Source organism: Pinus tabuliformis, chromosome 1_1 (genome assembly GCF_031772625.1).
Source record: "Pinus tabuliformis cultivar Carrire ecotype Pingquan chromosome 1_1, CPIR1, whole genome shotgun sequence".
Classification (NCBI taxonomy): Eukaryota; Viridiplantae; Streptophyta; class Pinopsida; order Pinales; family Pinaceae; genus Pinus; species Pinus tabuliformis.
Window position 1 is genome coordinate 182,719,784 of NC_142297.1, and position 22,497 is coordinate 182,742,280.

Genomic DNA, 22,497 nt, shown 5'->3' on the forward strand with positions numbered 1-22,497 from the left:
AGCAAGGCAAGGCTAGAGTGTAGAGGTCTGTAGCAATGCAGCGGAGGTTGCAGTAGTGCGAGAGGCACAATGGTGTTTGCAGCAGTGCAGTGGCAGCAGAGGGGGCACAGGTTAGCAACAAAGGTAGCTTCAGCATCACGAGGCTTCCAGACTAACTAGGATGTCAGTATTTGGGGGAGGTCAGTTACTCACTTCTCGATAACTGAGTTGCAGTGCAACTGTTAGCAGTGGTAGTGCTAAGGGCAACATGGGTAGCATGTTGAGAGGCAGATGTAGTACAAATGTATCAGTGGCAATGGTAGTGTCATGGGCAGCAGTACAGGGAGCAACAATGCAGAGGATGTGCGGTAGCAGGGCAAGCATCAATACAGGTACTGATGTGAAGGATCAGTGTGATGTTTCAGTGGTGGAGCATTACTAGAGCACATTCCTCGCTAAGAGGGAGTGTTGATTTGTGGTAGCATTAGTTGGAAGAATCACCGCACCTCTATAGAATCTGTAAATTCCACCCTGGGGATCCTAGTTACTGGTTTGGAATGTTTACCAATACCTGCGGGTTTTGGTATAGCGGCAAACCTCCACATGGTATCAGAGCTTGGACCCAGGTTCAATTCCCCTGAGTTGCATTTGAGGGGGGGTGTTGGAAGAATCACCGCACCTCTATAGAATCCGTAATTTCCACCCTGGGGATCCTAGTCACTGGTTTGGAATGTTTACCAATACTTGCGGGTTTTGGTGTAACGGCAAACCTCCACATGGTAATGTTCTCTAGCCATGAAAATTGGTGGAGAGGCTAAGGCGCATAAGATCTCCAAGACCCAGAAATCGTTTGGGGAAATTCCACCAGGATGGAGAGATATTAAAATAATTAATATTTTTAATGGGGTTCCTAAGTATAAACTTAGAAAAATTAAGATATTAATGTGTATTAATATAATATGGGTGAGAAAGTTCTAAATAAGGAGGATCAAGCCAAATCTAATCTTAGTTGTTGATTATGGACTTAATCTTGGCCATTGAAAACTCAACAAGAAAAGTATAAGAGGAGGTTTGAGGGTCAGTTGGAGATACACCAAGTTGATCAAGAATTTGATTTTATGAGGCAGGGTTTGCTGAGAAATCGAGTTAGTGATTTGTTGCAACAATGGGCAGTTTGACAGAAGACAGAGAATACATATCAGAGAGGCAGAGAAAGTGCCAGAGAGACAACACAGAGCCTAGGAAGGCTGACGCAGAGGCTGAGGTGGCCGTCGCAGAAGACGTAGAGGGCCAAGAGGCTGACGTAGAGGCAATAGAGGTTGTGCAGCGCTGACGCTGGGCTGAAGAGGCAGTGCTGAGGAATTTTCGTGGGGCAGACTGGGAGCTGAGAGGCAAGTAGAGCAGAAGAGGGTGACGTAGTCCCTAGAGGGTGACACAGTTCCAGAGAGAAGCTTGGAGAAGCTTTCGTTGTCTAGCTAAGGAACTGTCGAAGTTTCTGTGGGACCAATCATCCGGTTGTTGATTAGCTGGAATATCTGCCTTCGAGGAGAGGTAGTTCTGCCAAGGAAATCTTTGAGGGTGAAACATTTCTGGTACCCTAGTTGTATTCAGAGACTGCATAATAATAAAACCTCATATCTACTGAACCAATTTTCCCACATTTGGTTTTTGCTGGGACGATTGTCCAAAAATAATGGTGTCCCTTGTGTGTTTGTCTCAGTTATTTCAGTTGCTAATCTGTATATGTGTTAAGGCTGCATTTGTGTTTATTTCGGTATTTGTATTTATAAATAACTTGTTAATGGAAAGAACAAGTATGAGATAATAAACCAGATAATGTAGTAGGGATGTTTGATGTGTCAGACTTAGAAATTTCAACACAACCTTCTTCATTGGTCCTTTAAACTTCTTGTACACTCCCTTCTTCTTGTGATGAGAAGTTTTGTCCTCTTCTTCTTCCTTCTTGTTACTTACTAAAGAAATGCGAGCTTCTTCTTGACTGTATGCATTCCACATTTGTTCAAAGGATGGTGTGTATTTCCAACTACTAATTCCTTATGCAAAAGATCTCTATGATTTTGGTCGACCTAATAGTGCAGCAATCACAAGTTCTTTTTTTGGTACAACTTCATCAATGGATTGGAGTTCATCTCTTCTCTGGAGATCCTCACAAAATAGGAAGATACAGTGTCATATTTCATCATTTTTATTGTTCTTAGTTCATTCTTGAGACTAGTTATCTGACCGATGTTCTTGATGGTAAATAAATTGGAGAGAGCTTTATACATTTCTTTTGCAGTGTCTATATTGGATATGCATGGGATTAGATTGTCCTTTACTCCATCTATAATTAAATTCATGGCCAAGATGTAAGTTTCCTTGTATTTTTCTTTTCCTGTAGTATTTGTTGGTTCCTTGACTTGTCCTAGAACAAAATCCAATACTTTGTGCTTAGCAAGGATGAGATCTATCATCTTCTTCCATGCCCTATAGTTGGAGGCTCCTTCTAGCTTATTTTCTATCTTCATTGAGGTTGCCATAGACTTTATAATGTCTTCCTTATAGATGTAAGAATTTCCTCTATTCCTTATGATCCTCCTTGAAACCTTCTTCTTAACCTTTCTTTCAATAGACCTTCAAGCTGCCTTTTTCTTTCCTCGTTTACCTTACATTGTGAAAATTCTATCACTGCAACAACTGATTTACTGTTCCTAATTATTCTTCAATAAGTTATTTATGAATTCCTTCAATAAACAGTAAAGTAAATTCTGCTGTAGATATCACACCATAATACAAAAACAAACACATGCACAAGAATCAACACACTGACACAGATATTTTGGACACAGTGCCCGGAAAAAACCCAATGTGGGGAAACCAGTGCAACAACGGAGGGTTTTATTATTCAACAATTCTTGAGTACAACAGGGTGCTAAACTGGCTTACCCACAAAGAGAAAAATTCTTCAGCACTTCCCCCAATCCCAGCGTCAGCTTGGCTGACTTCTGCATGGCTCCCAAACACTTTGCATTAGCCCTGGGCCACTCTGCGTCATCCATGCAGGCCCTATAGTGATTGTGCAGTCTCCTGCTGCCTCTGCGTCTGCCTAAAATGCCCAGCGTATGCCTCTCCTGCCTCAGCGCTGGCCTCCTGTGGCTGATCCCGTCTCTCTGTTCCGTACTTGCTGCCTCTTGACTACTCACCAGACCACTAGTTCGAATTTCTCAGCTAACTCTGCTCTAGAAATTGAACTGACTGGTCTCCCTCAGTGTGTTCTCCAAGTGACCCTCAAGCCTCCTCTTATACTTTTCTCATTGACAAATCAACGGTCGAGATTATGTCCCTAATCAACGGGTAATTTTGGCTTGATCCATGACTTTTGGACCCTTCTAACACCGTTTTATATTAATTCATATTAATATTTTATTTTTCCTAAGTTTAGACTTAGGGACTCCATTAAAAATATTAATTATTTTAATATCTCCCAAACTGTTTAGAATCTACCCAAACCATTTCTGGGTACTGGAGATCTCATGTCCTTTAGCCTCTCCATCAATTTTTGTGGCTAGAGCACATCCGATGCTACCCCAAATCAACACTCCCTCTTAGCGAGGACTATGCTCTAGTAATACTCCTCACTGAGTATCACCCTGATCATCCGACATCAGTCCCTGTGCTAATGCTAAGCCTCTCTACCCAACATCTTTTGCACTGCTGCATCCTGTACTGCTGTGCATGGCTCTGCTACTGCCACTGCTACATTTGTACGACAACTCCCTCTGCATTCGTGTTGCTGTTGGTCCTTTCTCCCAACATTGCATCTGCACTGCAACTCCCTCTGCATCCGTGTTGTTATCACTCTCATTTCTGATACTGAAATGAGTTCTTTACCATCTCCATCTTTTCCCTGAAGTAGTCAAACTTTGTCCTTCCAAGGGCCTTGGTGAGGATGTCCGCTACCTGTTCTCCTGTAGGAGTGTAGCTCAATTGTACAGCTCTTCATTGGACACAGTCTCTGACAAAGTGACACTGGATATCAATATGCTTCAACCTATCACGAAATACAGGATTTTTAGAGAGCTTGATGTAACCTTGATTATCGCACATGATGCTGGTCGCCTCCATATTCCTTCGGAATAGGTTCACAAGCAGTTTTCTAAGCCATATGGCCTCACACGACGCTGTGCTTACTGCCATATATTCTACCTTAGATGAGCTCAGAACCACAGACTTCTGTTTCCTACTCCACCAGGAGGTCATTCTTGATCCAATGTTGAAACAGTACCCAGAGGTACTTTTCTGATCCACTGAACTTCCTACCCAATCTGCATGAGTAAATCCACTCAAACTGATATCCATACCTTTAGTGTACAAGAATCCATACTCGACTATTCCCTGTAAATACCTGAGAACGTGTTTGGCTGCTCCCCAGTGTGCCCTCTTTGGTTCCACCATGAACTGACTGAGGGTGTTGACAGTGTAGCAAATGTCTGGCCTGGTATTGGCTAGATACATCAGGGACCTTATGAGTTGCCTGTATAGGGTGGGATCAACATCCTTGTCTTTTGATGCATCAATATTCTTCCAATTGGTGATCATTGGAGTAGCCATGGGTCTACAGTCCTCCATCCCGAATCTTTTCAAGATTTCTGTAGCATACCTCCCTTGCCCAAGGAAGATTTCTCCCTTTTGTCGCCAAAATTCCAACCCTAGGAAGTAACGCATTTGTCCCAAGTCCTTCATATCGAATTTTGTGGCTAGATTCTTCTTGCAGTCTCCAATGAGCCTGGATGATCCTGTCAGAAAGAGATCATCCACATACAATATTAAGATTAGTGGTTCATTCTCTAGAACCAGATAGTAGAGATTCGGATCCGTGTCACTCTTGACAAATCCCATCTTTTGCAAGTAGCCATCTATTCGACCATACCATGCTCTAGGTGCCTGTTTCAGCCCATACAAGGCTTTCTTCAATCTGCATACATGAGACCTCTTCTCATGTGTCTCAAAGCCATCTGGTTGTTCAATGTATACCTCTTCTTCTATTATCCCGTTCAAAAATGCCATTTTGACATCCATCTGATGAATCTCCCATCCCTATTGTAGATCCATCTTGAACCTACCATTGATCTGTCTTAAGGCCTTGGCACTACCTCCCAGACATCGTTCACCATTATGGAGTTGTACTCCTCTACCATTGCGTCTAGCCAAACCTGATGTTGAGCTATCTCCTTGAAACTGGAGGCTCCTCATCTTGAGCTACTAATGCCTGATATCTATATGGTTGTTTTCGCTCCCTCTTATTGTTTCTTGGCGCACAGATGAAGTCCTCTGCATCTTGCCGAATCTGACAAAGTTCCCTGCTAGTTCTTCCTCTGCAGTAGGTGCTTCTGTTAGCTCCTCCTCCTCATCCTGTGAATCTTCCTGACCTGAGGAAGGATTCTTTACTTTCGTTGGTTGAAGAGGCTTAACCAACGACTCTTCTTTCCACTTCTCCTCGGAAGGCATCTCACGAGATTTTCTGAAAGCCCCATCCTCCATGAACTTTACATCTCGCCAAGCTACTACCTTTCTGCTCCCTGGAAGGTAGATTTTGTATGCCTTAGTGTTCTCGCTATATCCGACCAGATATCCCTTTTCCACAGTTTGATCCAGCTTCTTACTCTTTTCCTTGGGTATGCGGCAATATGCTAAACTCCCAAATATCTTGAAATGACTAACTTCAGGTGTCTTCCCTGTGTAAACTTTCTCTTGAGTGATCTTGCCGAATGCCCGATGAGGAGTCCTGTTTTGAACATAGACTGTTGTGTTGCATGCTTTCGCCCACAGGAATTTTGGCATATCCTGATCATACATCATGGCCCTAGTTGCTTCTGCAATAGTCCTATTCTTTTTTTCTGCTATTCCATTCTGCTTCGGATTGTAGGGAGTTGTCCACTCTCTTTTGATGCCCTCCTTAGCACAAAAGTAGTGAAGTCCTTATCAACATACTCTCCACCATTATCTGAGCGCAACAATTTTATTTTCTTCCTAGTCAGATTCTTCACCAAAGCCTTGAACTCTTTGAATCGAAAGAAAACTTCGTCCTTGGTTTTCAGAAAATAAATCCAAGTTTTCCTTAAATGGTCATCAATGAAGGTAAGAAAATACTCGACACCACTTAGACCTTTGACGGACATAGGTATGCAGATATCTGAGTGTATCAATCCTAGTACACTCTTGGCCTTGTGTTTACTCCTAGGAAATGCTACCTTGGCATACTTTCCTAGAGCACATCCTCTACATACATCATCTTGTTCCATACTCAGATCCTGAACACCTATTACAGTACTCTTGAGAATTCTTAGAGCTCCATGGTGCAAATGACCCATTCTTCTGTGCCATAGTTCATTCAAGTTCTTGTCTCCATGATTGCCTATTAGTGCCATTGGTGATTCTAGTTGTAATCTATATAACCTGTTACTTTTGATCCCGATCTGCGCTTTCTTTTTCCAGCTCAGGTGTTTGACGTATACCTTCTCATTGATGAAGTAGATGTCATAGACTTTGCCTTGAAGTTGTGACATGGAAAGTAAGTTCATCCCCAATCCTGGTACATGCAGCACATTTGTAGCATGTAACCGTTCTCCTGATTCTGTTTGAAAAACTATGGTACCCTTCCCTACTGGAGTACATTTTGCCTTGTTCCCCATGGTGATATGAAAGTTCATTTTCTCTTCTCGATATTCTGAGAAACATTCCCTGATTTCCGTCATATGCCACAAGGCTCCACTGTCTATATACCACACTTCTGATGATGCACAACTAGTCATACAAGCCACTTCCTTTTCCAACTTGGACGCTGACATAGAGAAATCGAAATCTCTTCCTCTTGTGCAATCTTCTGAAAATACGTGCGAGTCTCTTGATGTGGATACCTCTGCATCGTGGTCTCGACCCATAACTGATTTTCCCTTCATGTCTCTGATTACTCGCTTTGATACCATGTGAAAATTCTATCACTGCAACGACTGATTTACTTTTCCTACTTATTCTTCAATAAGTTATTTATGAAATTCCTTCAATAAACATTAAAGTAAATTTTGCTGCAGATATCACATCGTAATACAAAAACAAACACATGCACAAGAATCAACACATGGACACAGATATTTTGGACAACAGTCACCGGAAAAACCCAATGTGGGAAACTCGGTGCAGCAAGGGAGGATTTTATTATTTAGCAATTCTTTAGTACAATTGGGTGCCAAACTGGCTTACCCACAGAGAGAAAAATTCTCCAGCACTTCCCCTAGTCCCAACGTCATCTTGGCTAACCTCTGCATGGCTCCCAAACATTCTACGTCAGCCCCTGCTTGACTGCGTCAGCCCTGGGCCTCTTTGCGTCATCCATGCATGCCCTCTAGTGACTGCGCAGTCTCTTGCTACCTTTGCGTCTACTTGAAATGCCCTATATTTGCCTCTCCTGCCTCAACGCTAGTCTCCTGTGGTTGATCCCGTCTCTCTATTCCGTACTTGCTGCCTCCTGACTTCTCACCAGACCACTAGTTCGAATTTCTCAGCTAACCTCACTCCAGAAATTGAATTGACTGGTCTCCCTCAGTGTGTTCTCCAAGTGACCCTCAAGCCTCCTCTTATACTTTTCTCGTTGACAAATCAATGGCTGAGATTAAGTCCCTAATCAACGGGTAAGATTAACTCTGGCTTGATCCATGACTTTTGGACCCTTCTAACACAGTTTTATATTAATTTATATTAATATATATATATATATTTTTAAGTTTAGACTTAGGGACCACATTAAAAATATTAATTATTTTAATATCTCCCAAACTGTTTAGAGTCTGCCCAAACCATTTCTGGGTATTAGAGATCTCATGTGCTTTAGCCTCTCCGCCAATTTTTGTGGCTAGAGCACATCCAATGCTACCCCAAATCAACATACATCTGATACCATGTTAGAAAATAAAAAAGGCAGAAATATTTTCTTATGTTGACAATTACTTGTGATATTCTTGTATTCTTATTAACTTTTCTTTATGTTCTTCTTTTATCTTCTTCTCATCAAGCAATCATCAAATCAAAAGCATGAAGATCAATGACACTAGACGTAGGCACTCAGCCAGGGCTAAAACCCCCTATATAGGGGAAAATCTAGTCAAACTCTTCCATTAATAGATTCAAATCAAATTGAGACAAACAAAACCTTAGACCTAACCAAAGGCCTTCCTCCTCCACCAAGTTAGCGTTCCAAGATGATTATGCAAACTTTAGTAGTCTCTTCTTGTCCACCAGCGTCAATCCAACTACAACACAGAAATTCGGCCCTCTAGCTTCCAAAATTTTGGCTCTACTATAGATCTGAAAAAGAGAGAATTTTGGTTTCTTCTTACTTGACAAAGGTCTCCTTCTTCTTCACTAGGGTTTTCTCCTTCTTAGGTATTTTTCTCTTCTTTTTCTTCTCCAGCGGCTGCAGATCGAACTTGCTTGCTTGTGTGTTCCAAATGAGGTTGAATTGTTGTCTATATATAGTCCTTATGAGTGGTTGAATACTCCTAATGTGGCCAACTTGTCTTCTTTGAGGCCGACTTGGTGGAGGAGGCCTAAATGACTCATTTTATATCAAAATAATTTTCTTTCTTGATAGAAAAAACCTAAGAAGGGTCTATTACATGATGACATGGACAAAGACTCTTGAGATAAACCCTAGAAGCCTATAATGGAGGCTATGACCTAAAAGTAAAATAATAGAGCATTAAACCCATGCTAATAAATAATTTTTCTTTTAGAAATAAATATCCTTTTTCTTTCTTTTGACAAATATATTACATCATGATTCAAGTACAATTATGAAGATTGACACTAGTTACATTCTTCAACATAAAGTGGCATGGCCTTCCAAATGGGCTTTAGAAGGTACATGAAGTTCCTTACTCAATGAGTGAGGTTATTCAAGGACCCTATTAAGTGGTTTCAACTTCTAAGGGGGTAATAGGTCCATGGCACATCTGTCAAATGGCAAGTGTCAAGTGAAATGATGGTGGAATAGAGTGGGGTAACAGGGATGGCTCCAAGTTACATGCCATGATACAATGTAGCTATGACGATGGAAGGCCACGCATTGGGTTTATAGATATAGGAGGGAGAAATCATGGTACATGAGTTACCCCGACCATTGTTTTTCCACCCTTTTTCATATGTCTTTTGTCTTTTATTGATTTTCTTTCTTCTAGTTGCTTGGGGCTACAAGGGATGAGAGCACGATGTGTATGATAAAACAATGGACACCCTCTTAAGGTTGGGCAATTCATTGCCCACCAAGGATTGGGACAATCATTGGTTGCTAAATGATGTAGGGGGCACTCATAGGGGCCCTAGGAACCAGGGGGATGGTCATAATGGGTAGAGCTCATGTTTGGATTTTTCCCACACGCTAAATTTGTATATCCCCATCATATTTTTCATTTTATGGTACATTTCCTGTTGTAAGTGGCCAAATTATGCTTTTAACTTTCTTTTAGTTGCATCAAGCTTTGGGGCATCATTCCATGCCCGACACAAAGTGTGGACAAGGGGATGGGGAGGCTAACTCCTTGTGGACCCAATTGACAAGTGTGGACCTAGATGGGAAAAGGGGTTATAATGAGCGAGAGGGAGTGAGATATATGGTGTTGAAATGCGGGACCACACAACCTAAATCAGGGTTTCCCAAATAGTGCCACTCCTAAAGCTAGTAGCCAATAGAGGAGATGCCACAAGACTAGGATACAAGATTAACCACCAAGTCGGGACAAGGGAACAAGAGTAGAATCCAAGTCCATTCTTTCCATTGAATTCCCCCACTAATCCATGTCCATATATGTCCAAGGAAAGCAAGCAAAAACACCCAATTACATAATGGAAAACCATACCTTTGGGATTGAAAGACCCACCTTCAAACATACGATCATAACAGATGGGCGAGGGAAAATAATGGTTGGCTCAGGTGGTGGAGAATAGGGGTACATCGAGGTATTTGGTGGTTGCAAGTGACTGTTGGTTGAAGACAAATCTAGGGAAAAAAAAATCTCCTATAAGGGTCACCCACTAGTGGTAAGTAACAAGGAAAATGGCCCACTCTCACCAAAACCAAGGTCCCTTGCTCTTTACGGACTTTCAACTATGGGAGGAGTCCTGATATGGTTATGATCACCTATAATAGATATTCTAGGTTTGAAGCTTCAAGGTGATGGAGCTAGAGCTCTTTTGAAGAGATGCTTAATAAAGGTACGAGGCTTCAAAGAAGTAGACCTCTTTCTAAGAAAAACCCTATAAAAGAAGGCATGAGACCTATGGTTTTGGGGTTTCTCGATGGTAATAGGTATTCACAAGGTTAAGGCCCGAGAGAAAAAAAGGGTTTCTTATGATTTATTCCAATGAATACTAAGCTTATACAACCCTCAAGGAAGTCCCCAAGGTGAGAGAGAAAGACCTAGGTTTTCTCTCTTGTAGTAGCACCTAGGGCAAGAGATTTTATGGATGAAACTCAGGTCAATGCCCACCAAACTTGTAGCATAGGTAGCCTAGACCCTAAGCTTGATGTCTGGACCCTCAGACTCCCGAAAAATCACCTCCTTAAATTTTTGTTACAAGCCCTATATTTCCACACTACCTTTAGGGGACCAAAATTTAGGAGGAGAAAATATGGAGAAAGAGGAGTTTGATCACCAAAATCCTTGGACTAGTGCCTAGTCCTTTGGGCACTGGAGTCTTGAGATGCCTAAGATAAGATAAAACATCTTCTTTAAAGGAGGCTCGAAATCGATGTCCTAGCTACCAATTTGAAACATTTACCCTCTTCAAGATATAATGGAGTTTCATGAAGAATACAAAGACATCCATTCACTAGGAACATTCATTACATGCCTTACATTGGATAACATATGCAAAACGTTACTAGAAAAACTTTCCAAATTTAATCTTTAACAATTAGGGCACAAATTCGCAAATTCTAGAGCAACAATTCCATACATTAAACAATTTTCAAAGAAAAAAATTCCATCAACATTGAGCACTTACAAAGAGACATGCCCATCCATCATTCAAGAAGAAGCTCAAGAAGAAAAGTGAATCATCTTCCACACATCAAAATGCATCAAAAGAGTCCAATAGCTCCAAAGAAAAAGTGCGAGTTTTTTTACAATAGAACTAATCCAATTGTGATGATGATCAAATAAAAATGAAGGTGAGTTCTATTTATATGTGTCTCACCAAGTCGAATTATTAGCCTAGGCCCCCCTAAACATTATAAAAATGTGCGAAATACAAGCCTTGGTCACAAGCCAACCAAATAGCTTTCATAAATTATGAATTATCCAGCCAAATGTTAGACGAATTGATGATGTCATGCTGATGTAGGGCCATTGGAGGGTCACATCGAGTTCTCTTTGTGCCAAAATGTGAGAGAGGGCTCCATAAATCTCGAACAAGGGGATGGCCCCTTGGTCTCCATGCAAGTCATCACGTGGGGCCCTAAAATAAGTTTGGGGCACAAATGTTAGTCTCATGGGTCTCCAAATGACATAATGGCTTGTATAATGCCCCAAAAGAGGGATCTGATGATGGTGCTTACCCTCCCATGTCTCAAGGGTGAGACAAACCTCCTCTGGGCCTTGGATCAATTACCATAATATGCTAAGCCGGTCGGGACACATTGGTCCAAGCGCATCATTTTGCTAATAATGTGGGGCAATGCATAGATTTTTGAGGGTGCTAAAGGTGCCCATGACATGGAATGATGCTCTAACACATGATGGAGTCTCAAGACTCTCTACACTTCACTTAGGGGTGTCAATATGAACCTCTAGTGGGATTGGGCCCCAATTAAGTTTCTCAGCCAATGATGAAACCGCTTGTCAATTACATATAAGATCTAATGTGCTTGTTCACCATCAAGTACAATAATTCATTAATGCATCTAAGTTAATCAAACTTATTAATCAAGGGCACATTGAGACTTCATAGTGGGCTTCCCTTCCAAATTTGGGGCTTTAATCTCATAATAGTGTTACCTCCCTAGGTAGGAGTGGCTAATAAACTACCATATTAGGTGTTCCTAGCCTCTAAGGGGAAAGTTAGGTCCAAGGTACATCATTCAATTGATAGGGGTCATGTGAATAATGATGAGATGGATGGAGACACAAGGGTCTCAAAGCCAAATGCCAAGGGTTCAAAGATGGTAATGATGAGGGATGTCCACATACTTGGGTGTATCAATGTAGGAGGGTGTAATCATGGATACATGAGCTACCCCAACCTTTGTTTTTCCACCCTTCTTCATTAGCCGTTTCCCTTTTATTTGATTTTTCTTTATATTATTGCTTGGGGCTCCAAGAGATGAGAGCATGGTGTGTGTGATATAAGCAGTTATTATGTTGATTTGGGGTAGCATCGGATGTGCTGTAGCCATGAAAATTGGTGGAGAGGCTAAAGCACATGAGATCTCCAAGACCCAGAAATGGTTTGGGAAGATTCTAAACAATTAGGGAGATATTAAAATAATTAATATTTTTGATGGAGTTCTTAAGTCTAAACTTAGGAAAAATAAAATATTAATGGGTATTAATATAAAATTGGGTTAGAAGGGTCCAAAAGTTATGGATCAAACCAAATCTAATTTTCGCTGTTGATTAGAGATTTAATCTCAGCCGTTGATGTACCAACGAGAAGAGTATAAGAGGAGGCTTGAGGGTCAGTTGGAGAATACACTAGAGTAATCAATCATTCTATTATCTAGAGCGGGGTTTGCTAAGAGAGATAGAATCAGTGATCAGCAGCAAAGGGCAGTGAATACATAGCAGAGAGGCAGAGTTGGTACCAGAGAGACAACGCAAAGCCCAGAGAGGTTGACTCAGAGGTAGTTGGAGGCTACGTAGAGGTAGCGAGGAGCTGCGCAGAGCCAGGAGAGGCCAGCATGTGAGACACAGAGGGTCTAGGGGTTGATGCAAAAGCTCTAGAAGCTGACACAGGGCCAAGAGGCAGCGCTGGGAGGATTTCGTGGGACAGGCTGGGAGCTGGTGAGCCGAATAAGGTGACACAGTCCCTATCAGAGTGACGCAGAGCAGTGGAAGTTGCAATTGTTGTTGTGGGATCATTCATCCGCTGATTTATCAGCTGGAATATCTGTCTCCGAGGAGAGGTACTACTACCTAAGGCATTCTTTATTGGGTGAGCCATTTCTGGCACCCTGGTTGTATTCTGAAAACTGCACAATAATAAAAACCCTCTGAATATTTGCACCGGTTTTCCCACATTGGGTTTTTCTGGGGACATTGTTCCAAAAATAATGGTGTCATTTGTGTGCTTGTTTTCTTTTAGTTGATGATCTATAGATGTTGATACTGTACTTGTGTTTATTTTCAATATTTACATGGTAAATAACTTGTTAAGTAATTGAACATGTAGGAAGAAATAAACTAGATACTACAGGAAGAATTTCTAACGGGTTAAACTTAGAAATTCCAACATGGTATCAGAGGGTGGTTGCAGATCACAGGATAACTGAAGGCATTAGCTGAGCAGAGCATTAGCAATAGAATCAACTGTCCCGAGTGACAAAATTGAGCATTGCAGAAGGCTATAGAGAAAGGATCATTCTAGCACAGAGAGAGGCAATGCAGAGGCCAAGAGAGGCAGAATCAGGCTCACGCAGAGGCAAGAAGGGCTGACACGGTTGGGGGAGATGATTTTCCGGTGTCGGGATTGCGTAGAGCCAAGTGGCTCAATCCTTCAGTTGCTGGGGCATAGGATGCTGTGGGTAATTTGCAGAGCGAAGCTGATGGGGTACTGTGGTCAGAACAATACCTAACAGGTCAAGACCAAGGAGGAGGGAGTTGCTGCCAAGGCAGATTTCTAGGCAAGGAATTTGGATCAACGGTGCAGTTGCACAGACGATCCGAGTGGGGCGTCTCGACATTGGTAGAGGGATTTCTAGAAGGGAAATCAAGACTTAGAGGGAGTCAAAGCGAGAAATTCTAGATGGGAAGTTGAGAGACTCAGCTGGAGTTGAACAGAGGACTAGCAGGAGGGAAGTAGAGAGACTCGGAGGAGTCAAAAGAAGAGCAGCGAGATGGCTGTGAATGGACTGAGAGATCAGGATAGGCTGGACAGAGCGTCCAACTTTGTGGTCTAAAAGGCCAAGATCTTGTCCGTTCTAGACAGATATCGCATGAAGGACTTCGCCTTGAAAACAATAGCGATCCCAGTTGACCTAGCTGAAAATGAGAAGTACGAGGAGGTGGCCAAAGCGAAGTGCATCATGCTTGATGGGGTCAAGGATCATGTGGTGTCACATATTACCGAAAAAGATATGACAAATGAGATGTGGGAGGCCCTGAAGAAATTGTACCAGCATACTTTTGTGCAGAGGAAGATGTTACTTGAAAATTAGTTGTGGTCATATCAGATGCAGAAGGGAGAGCAGATAGATATCTTCCTCGGTGATTGAAGGAGATCTGGGACCAGCTGACTTCCATAGGATCCACGCCGGATGAGGAGATGTTGGTGAGGACCGCATTGAATGCAGTTTCCGAGGATTGGGAAGTGTTTGTCCAGAGCATACTGGGTAGGTCGAAGCTTCTAGATTGGGAAGAACTGTGGGTGGCTCTTCGTCAAGAAGAGATCAGACAATTGACCAAGGCAGGGAGTAGCGGTAAAGGGGCCAGGATCAAGAAGGAGGAAGAAGAGGATGCAGCTCTAATATCTGCAGGAAAGCAGGAGAAGTGGAAGAAGAAGGACCTCTCCAGGGTCAAGTGCTTCCATTGTGGGGAACTAGGTCATTTTGCGAACCAGTGTCTGAAGAAGAAGAGCAAGGGAGAGGCTTCCAAGACCAAGGCAGTGCCAGCGAGGGCGCAGAAAGAAGTCGACGACGATGACGATTGTGCCACGAGTGCTCATGTGCCACTTGAGAAGAAGTGGGGAGACATCGAGCTATAGTCAGGAGGACTACAGGCGATGAGGGGCAGGATCCTCGAGGTACCTAACCTCTTGGATTATACCTTGCTACGGGAACCCCGAAGAAGAGTAGTAAGAGTGGCAGATGTCGGTAGAGACAAATGCAGATGGAGTGGTAGAGAGTGCTACATTGCCAAAATCCCGGTATAGCGCGAGGCTAGAAGAATGCAACAATGCGAGAAGCACGTGAGTGTTGCACCACTGTAGGATGGCACAAAGAGGTGTGCAATGGTGCGAGATGCATGGAGTTGTTGTAGTGAGGCAGAGGTCAGCAGAGGGAGCACTTGTTAGTGGTAGAGGGAGCTTCAACATCGGGAGTGTCTCTAGCTTGACAGGGATGTCAGAGTTCGGTGGATCAGTTACTTACTTCTCAGTAACTGAGTTGCAGTGTAGTAGCAGTATGCAGTAGCACGATGCAACTTGAGGAGAAGGGGATGCAGTGTTGGGAAAATGGACCAGCAGTAGCATAGATGCAAAGGGAGTTGTTGTACGGATGCAACAGTGGCAATGGCAGGGCCATGGGCAACAATACAGGATGCAGCAGTGCAGAGGATGTTGGGCAAGGAGGCCTAGTATTAGCACAGGGACCGATGTTGGATGATCAGGGTGATCCTCAGTGAGGAGTATTATTAGAGTACAATCCTCGCTAAGAGGTTTGGGCAGATTCTAACCAGTTTGGGAGATATTAAAATAATTAATATTTTTAATGGAGTTCTTAAGTCTAAACTTAGGAAAAATAAAATATTAATGGGTATTAATATAAAGTTGGGTTAGAAGGGTCCAAAAGTCATGGATCAAGCCAAATTTGATCTTAGCTGTTGATTAGAGATTTAATCTCGGCTATTGATGGACCAATGAAAAAAGTATAAGAGGAGGCTTGAGGGTCAGTTGGAGAATACACCAGAATGATCAAACATTCTTTCTTTAGAGCAGGGTTTGCTAAGAGAGATAGAATCAGTGATCAGCAGTGAGGGGCGTGAATACATATCAGAGAGGTAGAGTTGGTACCAGAGAGACATCGCAAAGCCCAGAGAGGTTGACGTAGAGGCAGCTGGAGGCTACGCAGAGCCAGGAGAGGCTAGCGTGTGAGACACACAGGGTCTAGGGGTTGACGCAGAAGCTCCAGAAGTTGACGCAGAGGCTAGCAGAGCTGATGCAAGGCCAAGAGGCAGCGTTGGGAGGATTTCGTGGGACAGACTGGGAGCTGGTGAGCTGGATAGGGTGACGCAGAGCAGTGGAAGCTGCAACTGTTGCTGTGGGATTGTTCATCCAGTGATTTATCAGCCATAATATCTGTCTTCGAGGAGAGGTACCACTGCGGAGGGCATTCTCTGTTGGGTGAGCCATTTCTGGCACCTTGGTTGTATTCTGAAAACTGCATAATAATAAAACCCTTTGAATAGTTGCATTGGTTTTTCCGCATTGGATTTTTCTGGGGACATTGGTCCAAAAATAACTGTGTCACTTGTGTGCTTGTTTTCTTTCAGTTGATGATCTATAGATGTTGATACTGTACTTGTGTTTATTTTCAGTATTTACATGGTAAATAACTTGTTACGTAATTGAACAAGTAGGAAGAAATAAACTAGATAGTACAAGAAGAATTTCTAATGGGTTAAACTTAGAAATTCCCTTAAGGTGGGGTAGTTCATCGCCCACTAGGGGTTGGGACGTGCATGGGTTCGTTAACGATGTGGGGGCACTCATGGGCCCTAGGAACTAGGGTGATGACCATAATGATAAAGGGTAGTGCTCATGTTTGGCTTTTTCCCACGTGATATTTTAATGTCCCAACCATCTTTTGCATTTTACAATTTTCTTTTCTTTTTTTCCTTGCTTGTGGGCATAATATGTTTTTAACGTATTTTAGCCATATCAACCTCCGAGGCAACATTTCCAGGTCTGACCCAAACATGTGGACAAGGGGAGGGGGTGTACTAGTGCCTTGTGGACCAAGTGGTCATGTGGACCCAGAGAGAAATGATGATGAAATAGGTCTTGTAATGTGTGGAGGGGAGTGAAAAATATGGCATTAGAAAATGGGACCATGCTACCAAAATCGGGGTTTTCCAAGTAGTTCCATTCCTAAATCCATAGGCCAATAGAGGAGATCCCACAGGTCTACGATTGAGGATTAACTCCCCTTAAGGTGATGGAACAAAACTATAGTCAAAACCCTTCCTTTTTCCAAGACACCTAGTAATCGATGCCGAGTATGCCCAAGTAAAAACAAGCATATGCACCCGATTGCACAATGAAAAACATGCCTTTAGGGTTGGATTTCCCACCTTCAAACATATGCTCTTTATAGATGGGTGAGGGGACATATGACTAGCTCAGGGAGTGGAGATCAAATGGCATAATGAATCAGTTACACTGGTAGCTATTAGGGGTTGTTGGTTTCCAGTTGAAGAGATGTTAAGGAGAAAAATTCTCCTATTGGGTCACCTACTTTTGGTGGATAACATCTGGCTCCAACTAGGACATGAGCAATTTGTAGAGTGCACGATCAATGTACTCGAATGGGGAGCTCAAGAGAACACTAGCAATCCTCTAGGACCACAAACCTATATCTTGCACATCACAATCAATATTGGAAGCATGTGTCCTCGACATACTTTTATCGCCCATGTTTTCATCAAATAATAAAACCATACAAAAAAGAAAATATATTCTATGATTCAAGTCTAATCTAAATGCATCTATTCTAGCATGAGAGCGTGATATGATAATAGTAGCTATGCAAAATCAATATGCAATGCATCCTACTCTACCATGCATGCTACATTATGCAAGTGCTAAGTATAGTCATATAGTCAATGTAACCAACATATCATTAGGTCAAGATTGTATTTCTTACCCCTATTATCAATAATGATATATGTTTGAAAGCACAAATGATAATCATGACACTCATATGTTAGGTAACAACTGTGGCTGGTGGGAAAATAATGCAACCTTGAATCATACAAAGGGGCCATGGAAAAATGGGAAGAACATGAATCAAGCTGGACCCATTGGATCATTCCCTCAACCCTAAATATGGAGAAATCAATGACCAAGCTCAAGTGTTCCTTCTCAAATGTCTCTTTAGTGCTGTAATGCTTCATGGGGTCCTCAAGAACATGATGAGAAGGATGAAGGAATAGCTGGTATGAAGGATCACAACAAATAAGTTTTCTTTCCTCGTGACCATATTCAAAAGGGGGAAATGACCTAGGCTCATCATCATTAATGATTGTGCATCGAGGAATGATGAGAGGGTCCATGGATGATTTGAATACACCTCCACGATCATAAGGAAGGTAAGGAAAGACAAGGTTATTATTGATATCGTCATCGGTATCATTGATAGGGTCCTTGTCAAAATGATGGCTCATGATCTCCCACTTCCCTACTTCGATGTGCAAGTAATCACTAATGAACATCAAGGGGTTAATGGGTCCTTGATATATACAATGTTAGAGACAATTTCCTTGAAAAAAATGGGGCTATATTCAATTATACTTTCTAAAGAACCCTCTTCATCAAGCTCCTTATCTTGCTCCCATTCAAGATCTCCCTTAATATCTTCATCAATAAGCTCGTCTCGATGATCCTCCTCATGTTCAATGAAGGATTCCTTTTGAAAATCAATATCTAATGTTGGAAAACCCTGGTCCTTAGTTTGATAATGCTATAGAAAGTTATTGAAGTGTGCTTCAATTGATGAGTTACTCCTAGGGTTGCAATTATACAACCATAAGTCATGATGTGGAAGGGACCTTATGAACAATATTATGAGAACATCATGATGAACCACATCAGCTTTTGAGGTAAAAATTTTAATGGAAATGAATGCCCTCTTATCACAGGTATTCGTGTTGTATCTGATGAAGTGTTTTTTGAGATACAGAATGGGCTATTGCTCCCATTTAGAAATTCGGAATATTCTGTGGAATCAACATCAAGCATGGATCTCCCTTTTCCTTTATTAAGTCGGAGGATTCCACATAAAGTATTGATCTCCCTTTTCCTTTATTAAGTCGGGAGTTTTCATTCAAACCATATTCCTTTATTAAGTCGGAGTTTCATTCAAACCATATTGGTTAGTAAATGTAAAATTTCTGTTTGTTTGCTGACACACTCATTACTAAATTACAACATTACATCTACTAGGTTAGATATTTTGATGAGCTTAACAGTTGCTAAGAATATTGCATATTAGCTTCGTATGTGATTATAACCGCATGTTTGGAATATTTTTTTCCTTTACCAAGTATTTCATTCTTATGGCAAATATGTGCGTTCATTGAACAGACGGATACAAAAAAGATTTCCGCAGTCTCGGCATACTTTGAGACAATGCCGTACAGATTGAACGAATCAACTGGTATTATCGACTATGAACAGGTATTTTCTCGAATGCTTCTTTGCTTTACATTTCAAACAAACAGGAACTGTTATACTATGGGTTAAGATAAATACGGAAGCATAGACATGGCAAAGTTGAAACTGAATTAAATAATTTTTGTTCTCAGAGAAAAGTTTGATCGTTGAGAATGTCTATGCTAGCTATGAATTCTAATCTGAAACTACATACAGTGGTCATTTTGAAATTAGATCTGGAGGTATTTTCACAGTTGCAGCTTGCAGTAGGGGAAGATGTAATCCCTAGCCCAACAGTTGTAGGCATCAATCTGATGAAAGTACATAAGGGCATCGTTTCATGTTTAAGCTACCCTAAATTTTGTTTGACCATTCTGTCGCATGTAGAATGGAAAATTCAGATACCGTTACATTGCATATGCCACAAAAAAATTAATTTCTTATATGCCGTAGACAAAAATTGAATTCCTTAAACCATCCCATATTTCAATTTTGAGTGTGTACTGTTCTAAAATCTGAAGTAGATTGATTTATGGGGAAGAGTGGAGGACACATTTACATTTTAAGAACTGACCCTAATTCGAGAAACTATCTTAGAAAATATATTCTTCTGGCTATGTCTACTTGTGAGGCAACATTTTAAATAACAGCCTAGGCCTATTATGAACCCGAATCTTTAAATACGAATAGTAAAATAACTCTAGGTGCAAATCTTATTCTTTTTAAATCCAACGTGGTACTTCAATGGTTGGATTTAACATGTATTGATGCTAGTTTTATTTATATTTATATGTATGGTTTACAAATATGATAAGTAAGATAAATAATAGGTAATTTTTTAAAGATATTATCTAAGAAACAACAAAATATGGGTTTTTATTTTTTAAGCATTGTATACTTACGGAGATGTTACAGTCACATACTTTCACACACATGTAGTAGAGTTTATTATGTATAAGTGTTCTAGTATAGTGGGTTGGGTATCCAACGTGGTACTTCAATGGTTGGATTTAACATGTATTGATGCTAGTTTTATTTATATTTATATGTATGGTTTACAAATATGATAAGTACGTGGTACTTCAATGGTTGGATTTAACATGTATTGATGCTAGTTTTATTTATATTTATATGTATGGTTTACAAATATGATAAGTAAGATAAATAATAGGTAATTTTTTAAAGATATTAATCATATTATCTAAGAAACAACAAAATATGAGTTTTTATTTTTTAAGCATTGTATACTTACGAAGGGGTTACAGTCACATACTTTCACACACATGTAGTAGAGTTTATTATGTATAAGTGTTTTAGTACAGTGGGTTGGGTTAAATTTTGGAAAGAATTTATTTTGGAAGTATATTGATATATATTGACCGAATTTATAAATTTATTTTAGATTTATTTTAACTCTGGATTTATTATGTGTAGAGGGATCAAATTTATTGTGGTGCAAATCTCTTTTAGAGTGAAAAGAGATTTAATCCATTTAGAAACTTTGTAGATCTGGAGTTAACATAGATTTTGGTTGGTAATAACTTTCAACTAATATATCTATATATATATATATATATATATATATATATATAGATATATATTGGAATTCTCTTTGCCAAATACGTTAGGAAAATTGCCTGTGGTTTTGATATTTGTGGTAGAAATTAGGGTTTACTTTGATTTAATTAAATGTGGTGTAGTACTTCGCAGAGTCTGCACATAATTATGATTTTTGCCTTTTAAGCTTTTGCTGAGATGAACGTCTCACAATAGAGAAGAATACCTTTAAATGGGCTACACTAGAGAAAAATACCATTGGCAAAACCATGGTTTTTCAAACCTCGAGCTCATTTAATGTAGTTTGACTTAGTCAAAATATTTACATAATATTACATAACATCACATGGCAACAAATCTTTTCACAATATGAATTGGGCAACAGTGGCATACTAACACTTTCTTATCAAACTAAAAGAATATCGAATGAATTAATTAGGAATGAGCAAACAGCTCAATGATAATACAGAGATATTTACAATAATAGAAACATCAGGTTTCTATGTAGACTAAGGAAACAATCAGTTTCATCTAAGAAACTGCTAAAAGAATAAAAATAGCAACAGCTAAAAGAATGAGCATTAAATAGAAATAGAAATATTCTAATACCCTCCCTTAATGCTCAATCTATTTACAACACCAATAGACCCTCGGAATTTTACAAATTTATCAGGACCAAGAGGCTTGGTGAAAATGTCGGCGGGCTGCTCTGTTGTGGGAACATATTGCAACTGAACTGAGTCGTCTTCAACCAGCTGGCGAATGTAGTGGCAATGAGTTTCCACATGCTTTGTTCGTTCATGAAAGACTGGATTCTTGGCAAGTTTGAGCACTCCCTGATTATCACAAAATAAAGAAGTAGGCCCGGTCTGGAAAACATGCATATCTGCAAGCATACGTCGAAGCCAAACTGCCTCACAGGATGCCTTAACTGCTCCCCGATACTCTGCTTCTGTTGAGGAGAGAGCCACTGCCTGTTGCTTCTTACTAGTCCAAGTAACAGCACCAGATCCTAGACTAAACACATACCCAGCTGTAGATTTACGGTCATCAACCGAACCTGCCCAGTCAGAGTCAGTGTAGCCACTGAGAATAGGATTGGAACTGCGAGTATATAAGAGACCATAATCAGAAGTACCACGCACATATCGTAGCACCCGCTTTGCTGCTATCCAATGATCAGCTTTAGGAGCTGACATGAAGCGGGAAATGTAGCTTACTGCAAAACTGATGTCGGGTCTGGTAACAGTAAGATAGATGAGACTGCCCACTAATTGCCTGAATAAAGTTTCATCCACAAGGGGAGAGGGTGACTGTGCTGAAAGTTTGAGCCCTGGTTCCATAGGAGTCGTGGCCGGTTTGCAATCTTGCATTTTGAACCTTTCCACAAGATTTTTGGCATACTTGGACTGAGAGAGAAAGATCTGATTTTCAGTCTGCCAAACTTCAACCCCCAGACAATAATGAAGAAGTCCCAAGTCTGTCATCTCAAAAGTGCTGCATAGATCTTGTTTGATCCCATGGATCAAATGTGCAGAGCTGCCAGTAATGATAAGGTCATCCACATAGACAACCACAAACAAGATATCATCACCAGTATGC

General features: G+C 40.9%; 1 protein-coding gene across 1 annotated transcript in view; it reads left to right on the forward strand.

Moving 5' to 3' along the window:
* The window catches only part of LOC149212144 (serine hydroxymethyltransferase 1, mitochondrial-like), a 207,913-nt gene that overhangs the window by 119,426 nt on the left and 65,990 nt on the right, over window positions 1-22,497 (forward strand). Inside the window, exon 7 of the mRNA XM_089391734.1 lies at window positions 19,270-19,362. Coding sequence (XP_089247860.1) covers window positions 19,270-19,362 — 93 coding nt within the window. The remainder of the gene's footprint in view (window positions 1-19,269; window positions 19,363-22,497) is intronic.